The sequence below is a fragment of the Apodemus sylvaticus genome, chromosome 16, assembly GCF_947179515.1.
Source record: "Apodemus sylvaticus chromosome 16, mApoSyl1.1, whole genome shotgun sequence".
NCBI lineage: Eukaryota > Metazoa > Chordata > Mammalia > Rodentia > Muridae > Apodemus > Apodemus sylvaticus.
The window spans coordinates 41,896,874-41,915,997 of record NC_067487.1 but is presented as its reverse complement, the minus strand read 5'-3'; the positions used below and the strand labels follow the sequence as shown (position 1 = coordinate 41,915,997).

General features: G+C 38.8%; 1 protein-coding gene across 1 annotated transcript; it reads right to left on the bottom strand.

The window, feature by feature from the left end:
• Positions 1–2,693: 2,693 nt before the first annotated feature.
• On the bottom strand, positions 2,694–10,362 carry Mrps30 (mitochondrial ribosomal protein S30). The gene is made up of 5 exons (XM_052159882.1): positions 9,744–10,362; positions 7,909–8,054; positions 7,061–7,166; positions 5,108–5,284; positions 2,694–3,099 (listed from the first exon to the last, which is right to left on the bottom strand). Exons 1-5 carry the CDS (start codon positions 10,318–10,320, stop codon positions 2,783–2,785), a joined length of 1,323 nt encoding a protein of 440 aa, XP_052015842.1. The 5' UTR covers positions 10,321–10,362; the 3' UTR covers positions 2,694–2,782.
• Positions 10,363–19,124: the final 8,762 nt, after the last annotated feature.

Here is a 19,124-nt window from a genome sequence, read left to right as displayed (position 1 = left end):
CTGTCCTCTGACGGTGGAACTGGTGAATGAATTCTCTGGACCTATAGCACACACTGATTTCATTTGTCAACACACAGCCTACCTGCAAGCCTGAAGGTTGGAATTTCAATGTATAAAATAGGGGTGAGAGTGGGAGTAAACATTCAGGCAGCACCAGTGGTCTGTCAATGTGCCTCTCTTAAAAATAAACAAACAAACAAACAAATAAATATATAAATATTTCAAGTTCAGTATGTTTCCAGAAATCTAAGCTAAAACAAATGTAAGATAAACATTTTATGAATTTTCTTTTTTTTTCTTTGATATATTTTTTTATTTACATTTCAAATGATTTCCCCTTTTCTGGGTCCCCACTCCCCGCAAGTCCCATAAGCCCTCTTCCCTCCCCCTGTTCCTCCATCTACCCCTTCCCGCTTCCCTGTTCTGGAATTCCCCTATACTGTTGCATTGAGTCTTTCCAGAACCAGGGGCCACTCCTCCATTCTTTTTGGACATCATTTAATATGTGCATTATGTCTTGGGTATTCAAAGTTTCTAGGCTAATATCCACTTATCAGTGAGTGCATACCATGATTGATCTTTTGAGACTGGGTTACCTCACTTAGTATGATGTTCTCCAGCTCCATCCATTTGTCTAAGAATTTCATGAATTCATTGTTTCTAATGGTTGAGTAGTGTACATATACCATTGTGTACATATACTACATTTTTTTGTATCCATTTCTCCGTTGAGGGACACCTGGGTTCTTTCCAGCTTCTGGCTACTACAAATAGGGCTGCTATGAACATAGTGGAGCATGTGTCCTTATCGTAAGATGAACATTTTATGAATTTTAAGTAACAAAATTTATTTTAAAATGCTTCCTCAAACATAGTGAATTTGTTCGGAGGTGAAACTGACGTGCTGAAGGCTCCTCACTGAGGTTCACCCAACCGTGTTGTTTCAGGGGTTCATGTAGCTGAGGATAGCCTTGACCTACTAATACTCTGCCCTTCCAATTACAGGGATGGATCTCTACACCTGGCAAGGTTGTTTCTTATTAAAATAATTATTTTCCTGATTATAAAGGTATTTTTCCTGAAAGTACTGGAAAGTTATGAAGTTATCCACAAGCTTACTCACTCAGACCTGCTTAATTATACGTGAAGTTAAAAGAAAATCGAAGGCAAGCTCTAATTTTGAATGCGTTTATATCTAAGTCCTTGCTATCTGATGCCACCAGGGGGACTAGATAAAGAACAGAGAGACTAAAATAAAACTTGGAGGTGTGTCAATATCTGATGAAAGGTAGAACAGCCAAGGAGAATTTGAAAGAATTGTCAAGGAAATAGGAAGAGAGCCAGGAATGTATTTCAATCAAGGCAGCTTGAACTTATTTATGAAGTAATCATTAACTCCACAAATGCTTGTGACATGCTGAATAAAACACAACCCAAAATTGGTCCACACAGAGGCTTATTTCTACCGATATTGGTAAAGCAAGGACAGAGAAAACCAAGTTAGACTGGACATAGGATACTACGCCTCCTAAGAATGAACTACAAAACCTAACCAATTAGTGAATTAGATTTTTACAAAGAAATGGGCATCAACACCAGCCATTTTTGAGCAATATAAAGAATTAGAAAGAAAAAAATCTACTCGCAATGACACAAAACGTCAAGTATGAAATGTGTGAAGAGCTACATAAAGAACTAAATTCACTGATGTAAAATATGTAGGCTGGAGAGAGGGCTCAGTGATTAAGAGCCCTGGTTGCTCTTCCAGAATATCTAGTTTGATTCCCAGAACCCAACCTGTTTTTCTATCAGTAACCAGATTCTGATGCCCTCTCCTGGCTTCTGCAGGTATGGCATGCACAAGGTACATGGACAAACATTCAGGAAAACACCAATACACACAAATAAACAAAACTTAAAATATATAAACAAGTGGTATGTTGGACCTCAAACTAAAGAAACTGGTAATTAGCTCACATCCATTCAACTTATATTAAATGATATATCTGATTCTAGACTCTTAAAGTGGATCAGCAAAGCAGCAGTCAGGTCAAGGAGAGCAGCCTCTCTTTGTCCCCCACAGGATAGACTTACACATCCCACTGAGCATTAATTGGGATAAATTAATAAGATGCTGCCATTAAAATAGGCCAGTCATATTTTCCATTCCTTTTAAAATAAAGATCAAATATTTTATTTAAAAGTCTTCATTTAGCTTGTGTAAAACGGCCCTGTTTGAAGAATGCTCTAAAACTCTCTTGTTATTATCAATTTAAAAGAATATGAAACACATACTTAATGTATTTCATTTCATGTGTAACGAGTGTTTTGCATGTGTCTATGCACCATGTGTGTACCTGGTACCTCAGAGGTCAGAAGCGGGCACTGCATCAGGACAGAGAGGGTTGTAAGCCACATCTAAGCTAGGGGCTGGGATCAAAGTCTGTGGAAAAGCAAGAACTCTCTTTAGCATCCCACCGTATTGCCTTTCAAATGACACAAAATAGCAAGCTATTAATACTGTTATTAGCAATATATATATTTTTTCTTTTTAAACATTTATTTAGAGAGACTGACACAGGGGATGGGGGAGCAAATGTGTGGAGGTCACCATTCTTATATCTAAAACTAAATCTTTCACTAAAGCATTTGAACAAAATACAAAGTTTAATGATAGGTCAACATAAGAAATATGGTTTTTCAAAAGCCAATGTGTTTAATGACAGTCAGTTACATAATCTTTCAATGATTTTTCTGTTCCTGTGGTGAGACCTAAATATCGTCAAGGTCCTGGATCAAGTCCTTTCTCCTGGCTTGCCAGCAGCTGCGCTCTGTCTTCTTTTGGTTTGTTTAGTAGAAAGTGAACGATCTGCAGGAGAACATCGTCATCAAAGCCTTTCACATCATTATCTTCTACTGTCTCATAAAGAGGCTTACTTTGGGTCCCCCAACAGAGATTTTTACGTGGGTTATTTTGATCAGCTTGGACAGTCAGTGCTAAAGTATTTAACTGGTAGCAGAAAAAAGAAAAGTATTTTCCGTCTGTGATCACACCCTGGGAGACAAACGGTCGAGTAACATCTGCTTCGCTCCAGAACCCTGTAGAAGAAAACAATGTTGGGATGTGCACACATTGATAATTTTATCCAAACAGTATACTCAGAGGGTAGGAAGACCTTTGGAAACCCTGACCCACCAAATCCCGGACTCCTAATTTCCCTGGTTTTGTCACTAACTCTATACTCTATTGCTGTATTAATGTATCCTCGCTTCTAGAGAGCCCAGACTTATGATCCATCCACCCTTTTCTACAAATTCAATCTTCAGTAGCTTCCAGCATTTACTTAGTTATGAGAAGCTTTGCCTACAGGAAGCACTCTGCAATTGGTATTAACTTAATGACTTAGACCTTGCTCACAAAATGTCCATACTAACACCATGTAAAACCTAATATTCATTATGACTATTTATTTCACTAAATACAGATATATATATATACACACACACACACAAACTCTCAAAATTGTCAGGAAAAGTTTAGCTCTCTATGGTTTCAACACCATGACTTTGGATAATCCAGAGTCGTTTGAAGACATTAAGAGGTTTTAAGAATTGCTATCATTGCCTCTGGTGTCTCGGGTCATAAGGTCACAGGATACCTTAATACCTTACCTACTCAAGTTCTCTGGCTGACTTTTGTTCTAGTCGGACTGGTTAAATATTCTTAAATACTACCAAGGGCAGGAATCCACTTAGCTTCGCCACATGTATATTTTATACTAAATCCTTAATGGAGAGATCTAACAAAAGCTACTATTCAAAGGCACTGGGTAACAGTTATCAGTCATGAACACAGAGCCACTGGAAGTGCCACTTCCCCTTCCTGATGACTTCAACACTACCCATTGCCACCTTCCTCTCCTATTAGAGAAATATAAGCCAGCAATAAAAACATAAAGCTGAAATGGACTCCAGTATAGACAAGCTATATTAAAATTCCTTCTGGGTTATTATTCAGAATTAGTCTAGTTTGTATTTTGTAACTTTAGGCTCTGAAGTAGAACACTAGACTCTGAAATAACAGGAGGATGAGGATTTTGATAGAGGATTTGTTCGGTAGGTCAGAACTCCAGTCTAGGAAAATAAAGTCCTATATGATATGATTTCTACCTTCTGCTATATCATCTCATAGCATTCTCCTTTATCCTTTCTTTAAGAGTCACCAGCATCTATGTTGTTCCATCTATACTTCAAAAGCCTGTTCTCATTACAGAGACTTAGTTGGACTATTCCTCAAATAGCCAATAGGCTCTTATCTCAATGTATCTTCTAGATTCTGCATGACTAGCTCATCACCATTCAGGTTTCTGAAACAAAGTCACTTCCACACATCTTTGTATAATGACTCTATTCAAATAGATTTTGTCTTAATGCTGGTATACATTCCCATAACATCACCACTCTGTAAATAGTACATAATTATCTTTCACTTTCCACTGTAATAAAAGCTCCAGGAGAGTTAGGCTTATATTACTCAACACTGTCTCCAACAGTAACAACTCTACCATAAAATGCATTCAAGGGCTGGAGATATGATTCAGTGGGCAACATTCTGGAGATCCAAGTACAACTCCTAGGGCCCACAATGAGGTGACGAGTCCTCCCCAGAAGGTTGCCCTGTGACCCCCACATGCATGCCATGGCCCGCAAATCCCGCTGGACACACTTGCATCTACTGAATGGAAAAGTTCCTAATCAGAATCTTCACTCTGGTATCATTTTCTTTCCTAACTCAAGAAGTGAGGAAACCTATAAAAATTCAACTTATTCACCAGTAGTTTCTCTAAATGTTTGTGAAAAGCACTAGAAATTAATATATCCACACAAGAAGTAATCATAGTAAAAGATCAAGAAGATTACTCATGTGTACTTGCAAATTTCAAATGTAAATTTTTTCATTATGGATTTTTAAATAACTGACTGCATTTTGTATCAAAATGTTTGGATCCAAGCTTTGTTTTTACCTAAAGAAAAACAAAATCATAATAATTCCATTTTCAACATGTTACACTTTCAAGAATGAAAACTGCCACCACATTGGGCTTACCTTGGTACATAGCTTGTGCTCCGGTCCAAGCAAAAAGACTCGCAATGGCATTAGCTCTAAAGGCAGCTTCTACCTGCTCAGGTTGGTTTTGCTTTATCAGCCTGTGCCTATTCAGTTTGTCAGGTAACAGATGAAACTGGGTGTGGCCGTAACAGCATGGATCTGCTGTTCTAGAGCCTAGTGGAAAGAATAAAGCCATTTCGGATGAAATGAGAGCAGATGGGAGCCTGCAGCGCATGCTTTAGCCTTTGTTTCAAGCACACCTCCTTTCTTCTTGGAACGTATGCTCCATACTCGAAATACAAAAATATATAGAATTTTTTATTATTATTATTTTTTTTTTTTTACTGACTACAGTAGTTACTTAAAAACAATTTCCCAACCTGCTCATTGTAACAAAGCTCACCAGGGCACAAAATAATCCAGAAAGATAAATATAAAAAACATTTTATAATTTTCCATTACCAATCCCTCTCAGTCATTATTAAGAGTTACTATTGCCGTAGCCCTCGGAGGATGCACGCGATGAAGGTTCAGGAGGCAAAAGTGCTTGCTGGGCAACCCTAATGACTTGTGTTGAGTTTCAGGAACCCACACTGCAGAAAGAAGGATGCGGTGCACAAAGGCACTCTGACCTCCACACGTGCTCTGCAGCATTTGCACACCCACACATTCATAATCACAAGTAAAACAACAACTAATGTAACAAGTAAAATTACAGTGAATGTAAGAATAGTATTTTTGTTCATTTTAAAACATTTTTTATTAATTTTTAAATAATTTTTAAAATTTATCATTTTTTAAAAATTTTTTATACTTCTAAGTAAACAAAGTCAATATCTTAGTGGGCAGTGTTTGCCTAGACCACAGGAAGTTCTAATCTGAGTCTGAACATACACACTGTTGGCACAGTGGTGCACACGCTGCCCCTAACCTCAGCAATGGGGATCTGAGGGCAGGAGGATCTGCAGTTTCAAGGCCATCTGATACTCCACAACAAGTGTTAAGCCAGCCAGAGACAAAGACAGGAAAGAGAGAAAATAAAGTAAAGGCAGAAAGATAAATAAACAAGACCAATGGATAAAAACATAGGACAGAAAAGGAAATGCAAGGCAGAGGGGAAGGGAGAGCAAAGACAGAACGGACTGGCAGTCCCACGTTCATGAGTACACACACTCCATTTCACTGCTAGAGCTTCCATGAGGTACAGACACACTCCACTTCATTGCTAGAGCTTCCATGAGGTACAGACCACCCCACTTCATCGCTAGAGCAGATTTAAAACAATTCCCAGTCACTAGGACCAAGGGATTGAGAAAGGACTAATACACTGGCCCGGAGGGCTATCACAATGCTTTCTGAAGTCCTTTGTTGGGTCACCTGGCAGGTGTACAGAAGGGACAGAACATCAAGGTCTGCTAGGGCAGACGTGAGGCCTACAAGTATTTGAACTCCTGATGTACCTACGATGTGTAGAATGAGCAAGATGCTTCAATAAAAGGCCATTCAAGATCCCAAGTCCAGTTCTAAGCATACAAAATACAAGCCACTTTTTCTACATAAATAAAACAAAAGGCAAGAATAACAATTTTTGAAGGTTAAGTGTTCTTAATGCAGTAAACACAAAACTTTCAAATTAAGAGCTAAATTTCTCTCTACTTTTTATTCATGTTATAATACCCTGAGATTATGAACAATATTGCTCATAGCCAATTAACCTTTTCAGTCTTTAAGAATTAAATCTGAGCTAGGTGTGGTAATGCACAGTCCTACAGTAGGAAGAGGCACAGGGGCTCCCGCCCCAAGTTCAAGGCCAGTCAGGGCTACATAATGAGTTCAAAGATAACTGAGATACAGAAACACTGTCTCCATCAAAAAATAATAAAATATAATAATTCAAAATTAAATTTCCCCATATATCTTCTATGGGTTAATATGTAAAGAGAAACTTACCAGTAAATATGCTGTTTTCATACTGCCGTTTGAACAATGGAAGCTTGTCCGGTTTACATTTCATAACAGGAACTTCTGCAGGAATGGAATAATCCAATGGCACAAACTTGAAGAAAACACACACACACAGGGAATTCAGAAACATTGTGTCCACCTCATTTACAATATCTTACATTTAGATTATTTCAATGAGTTATTTTTTACAAAATAATCTTATTATACAAATTGAGTATCTCTGAATGATAATGCTAGAGACCAGGAGTGTTTCAGACTTCAGGTTTGCAGAATTTGGAATAGCCAGAGTTCACCTCATTTACAATGTCTTACATTTAAATTTTTTCAATGAGTTATTTCTTACAAAATAATTTTATTATACAAATTGAGCATCTCTGAATAAAAATGCTAAGGATCAGAAGTGTTTTAGACTTCAGGTTTGCAGAATCTGGAATAGCCAGAGTCTGCAGGATGGGCATTCCTATATCAAATGCTAAATCTGAAATACTCTGACTTCTGAAGTGTTTCAGACATTTTCAAAATAGAAGAGCTCACCTGCTCTAATATCTCTTGATAGAACTAAAGTGATCAAACGTAGAAAGATTTTAAAAATCCTGCTATAATAAATAATCAAAAATGGTTTTTACCACATTGATGCCTTACCTATTTGACCTTGGTAGATCATATCATTCCAAACCAGGAAGTTGAAAAAGATTTCCCAGATGAGTTGCCATTATGAACAAACATGGAAGGCAAGAACTCTACCCAGCACACCTCGTCATACCCACCCACCAGCTGACTGACTGCCCTTTGTCAGTGCTCACATCGGATGCCGACAGACATAAAACCCTCACCTCAGGAAGTTGCTTAGATATCCGAATCTGGTTGTGTGGTTTGTCATTTATTTGGTACCGCAAAGCATCAATATGGCCTTTCCGATGACCAGCAGGAATACGTTCTTCACCACGAGACCAGTAAAAGTCAACAGGGCGCTTACAATCTATCACGAGATATTTAAAATTTTATCATTTAGAAAAAAATTGGTTATTAATTACATAGTCATAAACATGTTAATAGCATGTCTAAAATATACACATATAAAAGCTACAGAGAATGTAAGAATCTGATTACATACTTTAACCAGTATGTCTCAAGTACAGTCCTTGAAAGCATCATTTTGCTAACCACTGTAATTAACAAGGTTGCTCAGTTAAAAATAAAGATGCGAGAATGAATAGCAGTGACACTCACCAGAATAAGATGAGAACTGATCTATGACACACTAAGTTTACTGCTACTCTAAAAGTTACGTATAATTCCAATCACTGCCATTTTATATAAGATGAATGTAATTTCATCTGAACAAAGTTAAGTTTTCTAAGCCACTGTCTTAGTCAGGGTTTCTATTCCTGCACAAACATCATGATCAAAAAGCAAGTTGGGGAGGAAAGTGTTTATTCAGCTTATACTTCCACATTGTTACACTGTTGTTCATCATCAAAGGAAGTCAGGACTGGAACTCAAGCAGGTCAGGAAACAGGAGCTGATGCAGAAGCCATGGAGGGATGTTTCTTACTGGCTTGCTTCCCCTGGCTTACTCAGCTTGCTCTCTTATAGAACCCAAGACTACCAGCCCAGGGATGGCACCACCCACAAGGAGCCCTCCCACCCTTGATCACTAATTGAGAAAATGTCCCACAGCTGGATCTCATGGAGGCATTTACTCAAGGGAGGATCCTTTCTTGGTGATAACTCAAGTTGACACAAAATCAGCCAGTACAGCCACCGAAGGTGATTAGTCAAAACAGTTCCTGTACCTTCCTAATACTACTTTTCCTGTACAAATGAGGAAGGGAAGTAATAGACACTATAAGGTTCAGTCGAGCACACATCTATAGCCATGGTAAAATTAATTCAATAATTACTAAGGCACCTTCTGGGTCATAGACATCAATGGATTACAAATACATTATCAGCTGGGGCGTAGCTCAAAGGCAGAGGATATTCTAGTCCTTGAGTTCAACCCCAGTACTATCACTCCATCAAAACCAAACAAACACATACATTCTTTTTCACGTTCACCCTGAACAGACAATTTTCTGTTTACTGGGACCGAATCTTGACACCCCCCCCCCTCAACCTACGAGATACTGGGCCTGAAGGCAACAACACTTAACATTGGCCCTTTTACTCTTCATTTATAAAATGAATTCCTGATATGTACTGTGCCATTATGAGGATTAACTAGGTGGCATTTAGAACATTTGGAAAAGGGATCGGCACGCAGAAAATGCTAAGAAAATGTTATTAATGCAGATAATATCTTATTTACCTTTCACCATTCTATGGCCAAACAGTATTACCGTAATTGTCATCTTGATATTAAGGCAAAGTAAGAGACCATATGGTCACCCAGCTTTCCGGTGGAGCAGTCATAAGACAACCCTAATTTGGTTACACTGTCTACTAACCTCTTAAACTTTTGGCTGGTCAGACACAAACCAGATCAAGGTATGGAAACCTGATGTGCTTCGGCTGAGTCTAAACTTTATCAAGTAGTCCTTAGGAGGGCAAGCCACCAGAAACTTGGTCCGTACGTCCTAACTCACTGAGTGCTAGTAAACCTGCAGGAAAGCTTGGCCCACAGCGTCCCCACCTCCCCTGTTCAGAGTGGGAGTCCCAGGCTCACCGAGAGCGGCAGTGGTCAGGATCGGGTTGAGTGGAGCGAGCAAGTTCACGAGAGTCCCCACTACCTGGTCCAGGATGGAGGAGGCGAGGGCCTGGCGACGATCAAAGAGGGACCGGGGCTGGCGGCGCCGCACATAGACTTGCTCCTGCAAGATGCAGTCGCACACAGCGGCGCGCAGGGCCGCGAGGTCGAGCGAGGGCTGGGACAGCGCTGGTGCCGGCGGCAGGCCCGAGATGAACAGGGTCTTGGTGAAGCTCTGGTACCAGCGGTCGGCGTTCAAGGCGGGGATCTGCGGGTGCACCACGTACTTCTTGAACTGCATCTTGGTGAGAATTCGTATCTTCTCGTCCACCGACGGGGTCGCGTGCACCGTCGCCTGCCATCGCTGCACCCGCCGCTGCCGCGCCGCTTTGCTGTCGGCGGTCATGGAAGCCACGATCGGCGGGTACCGCGCGACGGGCGTCGCCACGACCTCCAAGTCGCTCACCTCGACGGCCGAGGCGGACACCTTAGCGGCAGCATTCTGAGAAAATCCCCGGCCGCGGGGCACCAGCTTCCAACACCTGGCCGCCGCCATCTTTGCCCGGCGCGACCCGGAACTTGAGGTCAACTGTCAGGAATTGTTCCTGTTCGCTTGCCGTAAGGACCAATCGCTTCCTGAAGGCGGATGCTCAGTGCGCGGCGCGTTGAGTCATCTACTTTACAGCCAATCAGCTTCCTCCTTGACGATTGTTATATTCTTTTTGATTATTTGTCCGCGAAAGAATTCGCTTGCGTCTTTTCACTGGTTATGCTCTGAAGAATGAAACAAAGTTCCCTGTTCCTAGGTAGTTTTAGTAACTCGCATTTTTTTTTCACACGCAAACATTTAGAAATATACCCTAAAGAGAAACTACAGTTCTAGCTTCATTTGTGTACTTCATATCGTCCATTACCCTCCACCGCCTTTAGAACTAGAAAGTTATTTTGCGAAATACAACATCTCTTTAGTTATTCTTGCTAATTATGAAATTATACCAGCCTCACTTACCTGTTAATACTACTAAACTTTAGGAAAATGATTTCATATATTATTCAATGCTAATGAAGTAATATAATTTATTTAGAAATGGGGAAATATGGTTTTAGTCGAATTTACCAAACATCAGGGAATACATGAAATAAATCATACCAAACAATTTATTTGAATTTTGCTGTGTATTAAACCCTTTGCTACTTTGGAATGAACTAACTCTACAATGAACTTCATAAAGAAAGGATCACTTTATTTTTCAGTCTTCGGAAATTAATCGATAAATGTGCATAATGGATGTTCAGAAATATCTGTGAAAAATCACCAAAATTTTACAAAGTCTTAGTTCATTTCAGACAACCAATTTTAGCAACGTTTGCTATAATTAAGAGCTAGAATAATAGTGGTTTACACTTATGGAAATAATTCTTGATGTTGAAAACAAACATTTTGTTTCTAAAAAAGACTGTATTCATATCTTCAGATTACAACTGATGGTACAGTTTATGAAGTCTCAGGCATATAGAAGAAAAGTTTACAAATGAAGTAGCTAAGTGACTTGCTGAAGTTGAAGTTGAAGTACCATTTTGTGTCAAAAGCATTCTTTTAGGTATCATATAAAATGTCACTGTTTTATAAGTTATCGTATCATTTCATCACTTATTTTAGATGTAAGCATCAACTCTAGGGAACAGTTAACACCAGAAGACATAATTCTGTCAGTGTATATTGTATTTATGTATGGTAGTAAATCAAAATAATAAGCTGTATTTAAGAGGAGAGATAGGAGAAGCCCTGCAATGGAGCAAACTCTGGAAAAGGACCAAATTTTATCTATGGAAAGGAGGATACTTCCTTTCTAATATGATTCAAATCTTTTACATTGTATGCAAGGAAACAGACATGAACCCAAAAGCTACCCAGTGTCTTAGGGGCAGAGTTGGTACTGGATCCCAGGTTGTCTGCCACTCAGGCTGTTTTATTTCATGGATATTTATGAGAGTACTTTATGTGTTCCTGTGCTAAGTGTCTTCTTACTGAGCGAACCAAAGAGACCTTGCATTCTTAACAGGAAGAAAAACCATAATTATAATACATAAATTTATGATTTATTATAAATTTATAGGTGACATGGGAAAATACAATTGGCAAAGAAAAAATATCAGTGTACTCCAGTGTGTGGCTAGATGTTTGCAATGTAAAAAGCCTGACTAGTGTACTATTTTTTAAAGGTATCATTTGAGCAATGAATCATGAAAATATTGGAAAGGGAGGCCCCAGAGGGAGAAACACATGTGAGATTCTGAAATGGGAGCATAACCTGAAGATACAAGTGGAAAGGCCATGTGAATGAAAACCAAATAGATAATGTGTGTAACAGAGCCTCAAACCTTAGTAGGCACCCAGACATTAGCAAAACTGACTACATGATAGAAGATAAATTCAGGTCATAAAACTCAGCACATAGAAACTAGCACCGGCCAAAATGGAAACAAAGAGCTAATCCATCAAAGTCCATAGTTCTAGGAAAGTCTCTAAATTTACTAAGCTTGCTTTTTTGGCTTCAGTTCCACTTCTGACTAACTGTTCTTGGTAACTGATATATGTCAACCCAGAGCACGTTTTTATTTTTTATTTAATTTTATTTTTATTTTTAATTTAATGTTTTTGTAGTTAAAAGCTCACTCTAGGATCCCTTGCTGTAGTTGTTGGTCAGCTAATAACAAAGACTTTCTTTCTTTTTTTTTTTTATTCGATATAATTTATTTACATTTCAAATGATTTCCCCTTTTCTAGCCCCCCACTCCCCGAAAGTCCCGTAAGCCCCCTTCTCTTTCCCTGTCCTCCCATCCACCCCTTCCCACTTCCCCGTTCTGGTTTTGCTGAATACTGTTTCACTGAGTCTCTCCAGAACCAGGGGCCAGTCCTCCTTTCTCCTTGTACCTCATTTGATGTGTGGATTATGTTTTGGGTATTCCAGTTTTCTAGGTTAATAACCACTTATTAGTGAGTGCATACCATGATTCACCTTTTGAGTCTGGGTTACCTCACTTAGTATGATGTTCTCTAGCTCCATCCATTTGCCTAAGAATTTCATGAATTCATTGTTTCTAATGGCTGAATAGTACTCCATTGTGTAGATATACCACATTTTTTGTATCCACTCTTCTGTTGAGGGATACCTGGGTTCTTTCCAGCATCTGGCAATTATAAATAGGGCTGCTATGAACATAGTAGAGCATGTATCCTTATTACATGGTGGGGAATCCTCTGGGTATATGCCCAGGAGTGGTATAGCAGGATCTTCTGGAAGTGAGGTGCCCAGTTTTCGGAGGAACCGCCAGACTGATTTCCAGAGTGGTTGTACCAATTTGCAGCCCCACCAGCAGTGGAGGAGTGTTCCTCTTTCTCCACACCCTCTCCAACACCTGCTGAAAGACTTTCTATTGTCTTAAATTCATGTCTAAGTCAAACTTAGAGGTGTCTAGAAACAATTACTGGTATTGCTAGGACTCTGGCTAGAACTCAGAGTGGCTAGAAAGCTGTTGAACTTAGATATCATAACTTAATTTAGATTTAGCTATTTTCTCTGTAACAATTAGCTTAGACTGCTTAATTGATGAGATTCTTCTGGAGAATGGGAGGCCAGGAGAGTGTCATTATGGTCAGAATCTTGTGAGGGCTTCTTGACTTATAAACAGCTTCACATAGTGTAAAAAAAAAAGCATGCCCTCTGTGTTTTCTTGTATGAACACTAATCCTTTTATTACAGGTCCCTATTGTTTTCCTTTTAACTACACTTTAATCACTTCTACAAGTTCAGTCACATGGAAGGTTTGAGCTTCGACATGGAGCTTTGGGAGAAGATGTAATTTCATCACTCACAACCATCATACACACACACACACACACACACACACACACACACACAATGGAAATTCAAATAAACTGGTAAATAGTTAAGTGATCCATAAACTTCAGGTAGTTTCATTAGGACAAGGACTGGATTATTGATGTGTGTACTAATCTAAATATATAACCTAGATCTAGACCAAGTTTTTAATAATACCCAAAGGTTACATCTTTGTCTCATTGTTATAGAATTCTTAATATGACAAATTACAAAACTGGTAAGCTAACTGGGCATGGCAGAGATTGGGGAGTCACCTTGAGGAGAGGGAAATGGTAAAGGTTGTAATAGGCAATGGAGCAATCGGGGACAGCCACATTCCGTTTTGATTGTATCAGTATCACAGTGCTGTTATTGTACTGTAGCTCTGAAAGCTGGTAGCAACACAGGAAATTAGGTAAAGGTGTACGAGATTGTACTATAATATTTCTATATTTGGTACGTAAAATTTTAACTAGGATGTAAGAAGAAGCTATCAGACCTGGAGGACTGATGGATTAGCCCAGGGTAAAAGCATGCATGAGAGCAGAAGTTCAATATCCAGCGCCACAAAAATATTAAAACTTAGAGGTTAAAAAATGAGGGCAGCTGCAAAGACTGACTACCAGAAGGAGAGAACCAATTTCTACAAGTTGTCCTCTGACCTCCAGTTATGGCACACACACACACACACACACACACACACACACACACACACACACACACTCAAAGCTAAAGCTAAATATAATGCAGTATTGAAAAGATTAAAAATTAATGATGAACTTAGGGGGAACTGTTGCTTTTCATTAAAAAAAGGCTTCAGTTTTTCTGTACCCACAGCAGTCACAACTTCAGTGATGCTACATATAAGGGCATTTTTTTCATGGTTTCTGGGTGAGTTGCTCCAGAACATTTTATATTGAAATTACATAGATTTTATTTAATTACTATCCTTTAGTTATTTATATTCTGGTGCTGTGATAGATAGATATGTATCCTTTCAATTTCATGAGTGTAGGCAGGTTGTCTCTAAATTTTGAATCACTTTTGTTAATTTGTAGGTATGTACATTGGTCACCCACCATGTGTCTTGAGTTTATGGTATCACTGGGATTGAAAATGTGGCTCAAAATGCCTTTGAGGGTAATATGAAAGACTCTTGTTCTTTGTGAAGGTGGTGGAACAACTCGGAAGCTGGGGAAGAGCATTGAGCACATGGGCACCGGGGAAATTTTCCTGAACAGAACACTAATAGCCTGTGCTCTAAGATCAAGAAATGACAAATGGGACCTCGTAAAATTACAAAGTTTCTGTAAGGCAAAGGACACTATCAAGCAGACAAAACAGCAACCAACAAATTGAGAAAAGATCTTCACCAACCCTACATCTGACAGAGGGCTAATACCCAATATATACAAAGAACTCAAGAAGTTAGACTCCAGAGAACCAAATAACCCTATTAAAAAATGGGGTACAGAGCTAAACAAAGAATTTTCACCTGAAGAAATTTGAATGGCTGAGAAACACCTTAAGAAATGTTTGACATCATTAGTCATTAGGGAAATGCAAATCAAAACAACCCTGAGATTTCACCTCACACCAGTCAGAATGGCTAAGATTAAAAACTCAGGAGACAGCAGGTGTTGGCGAGGATGTGGAGAAAGAGGAACACTCCTCCACTGCTGGTGGGGTTGCAAATTGGTACAATCACTCTGGAAATCAGTCTTGTAGTTCCTCAGAAAACTGGGCATGACATTTCTAGAGGACCCTGCTTTACTGCTCCTGGGTATATACCTAGAGGATTCCCTGGCATGCAACAAGGACACATGCTCCACTATGTTCCTAGCAGCCTTATTTATAATAGACAGAAGCTGGAAAGAACCCAGATGTCCCTCAATGAAGGAATGGATACAGAAAATGTATATTTACACAATGGAATACTACTCAGCAATTAAAAGCAATGAATTCATGAAATTCTTAGGCAAATGGTTGGAACGGGAAAATATCATACTAAGTGAGATAACTCATTCACAAAAGAACACACATGGAATGCAGTCACTGATAAGTGGATATTAGCTTGGGTATCCAGAAGTTCTGAATACCCAAGACACAACTGAAATATCAAATCATTCCCAAGAAGATGGAAGGAGAGGGCCCTGGTCATGGAAAGGCTTGATGCAGCATTGTAGGGGAGTACCAGGACAGAGAAGTGGGAGGGGTTGATTGGGGAATGGGCAGAGGGAAGAGGGCTTATGGGACTTATGGGGAGGGAGGAACTGGGAAAGGAAAACCATTTGAAATGTAAACAAATAATATAGAAAATAAATATATAAAAAAGAAATTAATGTGACTGAGAAGGTGCTAATAAAAGGAATATTGAGAGTCTGGCCTTTTAATTGTTTTCTGGCCCCATCAGGAGACAGTTTTTAATCTACCCCATGCTTCCATCATGAGGTACCGCCTCATCTCAGGTCCAAAGTGAATGCTGTGCACTGTCATGAACTAGATATTCTGAAACTATGACCCAAAGTTGGGCACCATATGTAGAGTCCAGCTCATACATTCTAACAGCGGGTTCCCTGGAAAGAGAGATGGGTATAGGAATGGGGGCAAGAGAAAACACATGGAGAGACACAAAAACACATGGCTTCTGGTTCAAGTCTCCATCTTTAATCCCTCTCTTCCAAGAAACAAGCCCCTCCCCTGAAGGCTGGAAACTGGTTCTTCTTGTTCTTCAATGAGGTGGGTGGATCAGGTTACTGGCTGCTATACTTTTAGAACAGTGGGCAGGGGGAGGTCACAAAAGTGACTATTTCAGATATTCAAGTGAGAGCAGTAGGACCCTATCTAACAATTTTTGAGAGTAAAATCACCATTTCATTTTTTCTTTTTCCTTTTCTTTTTCTAGGTTAGATTCCCCCCCCCCCCTTTAAAAATGTTACTAGAAGGGGAAATCTGTCTTGATTAGAAAAACAACTATCACGAGATGCTCTTTGACCTATGCCCTCTGTCCCTCTACAGAGGGATATATGTGTTTTCTACAGCACATATGGAAGATGCCAGAAGCCACCAGGAGGAGAAAAGACTTGTTCATTTAAAGAGTAATGAGGTGCAATTGCAGATGCATACAATGGTAATACTTTGTTTAAAAAATATGCTAGCTTAAATGTTTGTCTCCACTAATACACAGGAAAAAAATCTACCACAATGAGATTCACTGCCATGGTTTTCCATATCTGTACTATTTCTCCTAGTACTGGCTTCAGAGTAGCAGACCCGGCCATTGCTTTACCTAAAACTCACAAAGCTGTAGCTATCTTATGTATTATCTGTATTTTTACAGTAAGACTACTTTTTACACAGAGGATCAAACACTTATTTTTTCTATTTGTAGAGTATTTCTTTAAATAAAATCAGAATCAAGCATGCCACAAATATTCCTGCCATTTGTTGAAAGCATATAATTCACTTGTTTTGATATGAGCACTATACTTCATGTTGTGTATTTTCCATCTTGTATTCTATTTCATATTTCTAATTCTGAAATATCATACAAAATATTGAAACTATCCCAGAGTTCCAAGCTGTTCATCATTGTGGATCAGTCTCTCAGGTGAGTTTCATGTTGTAATATGTGCCCTTTTTAATTTGCAGCACACTGGCAACAATTTGTCTCCCACAGTACATGAATTGAATGTTTGCACTTTCTCAACAACAATGTTAGCAGTTTTCAAAGGTGTCAGGTGTTAGTGTTGCTGTAGTTGATCCACCCCAGCAGTAGTGAAAAACTACCACTGTTGTGGGTTCTAGAATGAAACACACACACACACACACACACACACACACACACACACAGAGAGAGAGAGAGAGAGAGAGAGAGAGAGAGAGAGAGAGAGAGAGAGAGAGACTTGCATTTAATATGCCTTAATCAGCTCAATGGCGGGCGGTTGGGGGGCCTGGGGCTCTTCCCCAGCTCTTACATGATTGGTGTGCTTTCTCTTCCACTTCTTTCAAGCCTGACTCTTTTCCCTTTCTTGGCTCGTGGCCATTGGCCTCCAGCAACTTGATTTACCAATCAAAAATAACTGAGGACCCTCAGTGTCCTACATGCAGACATGTGAATTCCCATGTAATTCGGGGAACTTAATTAACATATTATAAACAATAAACAATATCCACAAACATATTAGGTCTGAGGGTGTAACTCAGTGTCGATCACTGACCTTGTATTCAAAAATCTCCAAGTCTGATTCACAACATATACACAATACATTATTGTAGCAAATATATGCATAATTGTAGCAAATCTAAGCAGATTACATGATTATTTTCTCTTGTATTTATCAGATTACAGCCAAGATTGAATAATAATACTGTCATATACATTTTGGCAATTTAGAATTTTTACTTCTATAAATAAACTTCACCTTTTATTTGGGTGTTTTCCACTGAAATTCTTTGCTCATTAGTACTAGAAAATTTATTATACTTAGATAAACACAAGGATTACAGATACTTCTGTGATATGTAGTGCATCATTTGACTCATTGTTGATTCATTTGTTATACCAGAATTTTAAGCATTCAAAATAGATGCTTTTGGGGACTTTTAGCTGCCCATGTTGCAAAAGAAGGCCCACATATTTTGAAAATTTATATAGTAATTCTACCAATATGAATCAGCTACCCTTTAAAACAATGTTAAGAGCTCACCAAGTGGTTTTCAACTATCAAATGGTCAGTGATAAAAACATAACATACAGTTGGCATTTCATGGACTGAGTAGGTTGTATTCATGCATTTAGAAATTTGTGTGTGTCTGTGTGGGTGTCTGTATATGTATAATGTGTGTATGTATGTATATATATATATATATATATATATATATATATATATATATATATATATATATGCACACACCAATTAAAGGAAAAATATAATGAACTTGAAAGAGAACAAAATAGGGTACATGTGAGGATTTGGGAGGAAGAAAGGAAAGGTCAAATGATGTCATTTTAATCTCAGAAAAATGTTGCAAAATAGACACTGCAGAGTTCACAAAGAAATCTTGGTTCCTAAAGGTATATGATAAAATTTAGTAAAAGTACATCACTCATTGTACATCTGGAAGGATGTACTAGATACATGTCCTAAATTGATATAGATTTGGCTTTGGATTGACAAAGGATCCTTTGTAGACAAATATTCGTGCAATAAATAGTTTAGGAACTGAGACTCTGAAACAAAAACAGAAATGCAGCATGGTTAAAGAATGATCACACATCATTTCCCTGAATTGTATATAACTCAACATCAATTACATGCAACTATTGAGTAAATTTAGGGTCTCAACTTTGCTTTGCTATATATTTTGTCAATGTTAATAAAGTGACTTTTCCAGCTGTCTAATGAGCACACTGCCTCTGACCAGCAGCGATGCTTCCAGAACTAGTGTTGGGAGAGTAATAGTCATTTCCTGA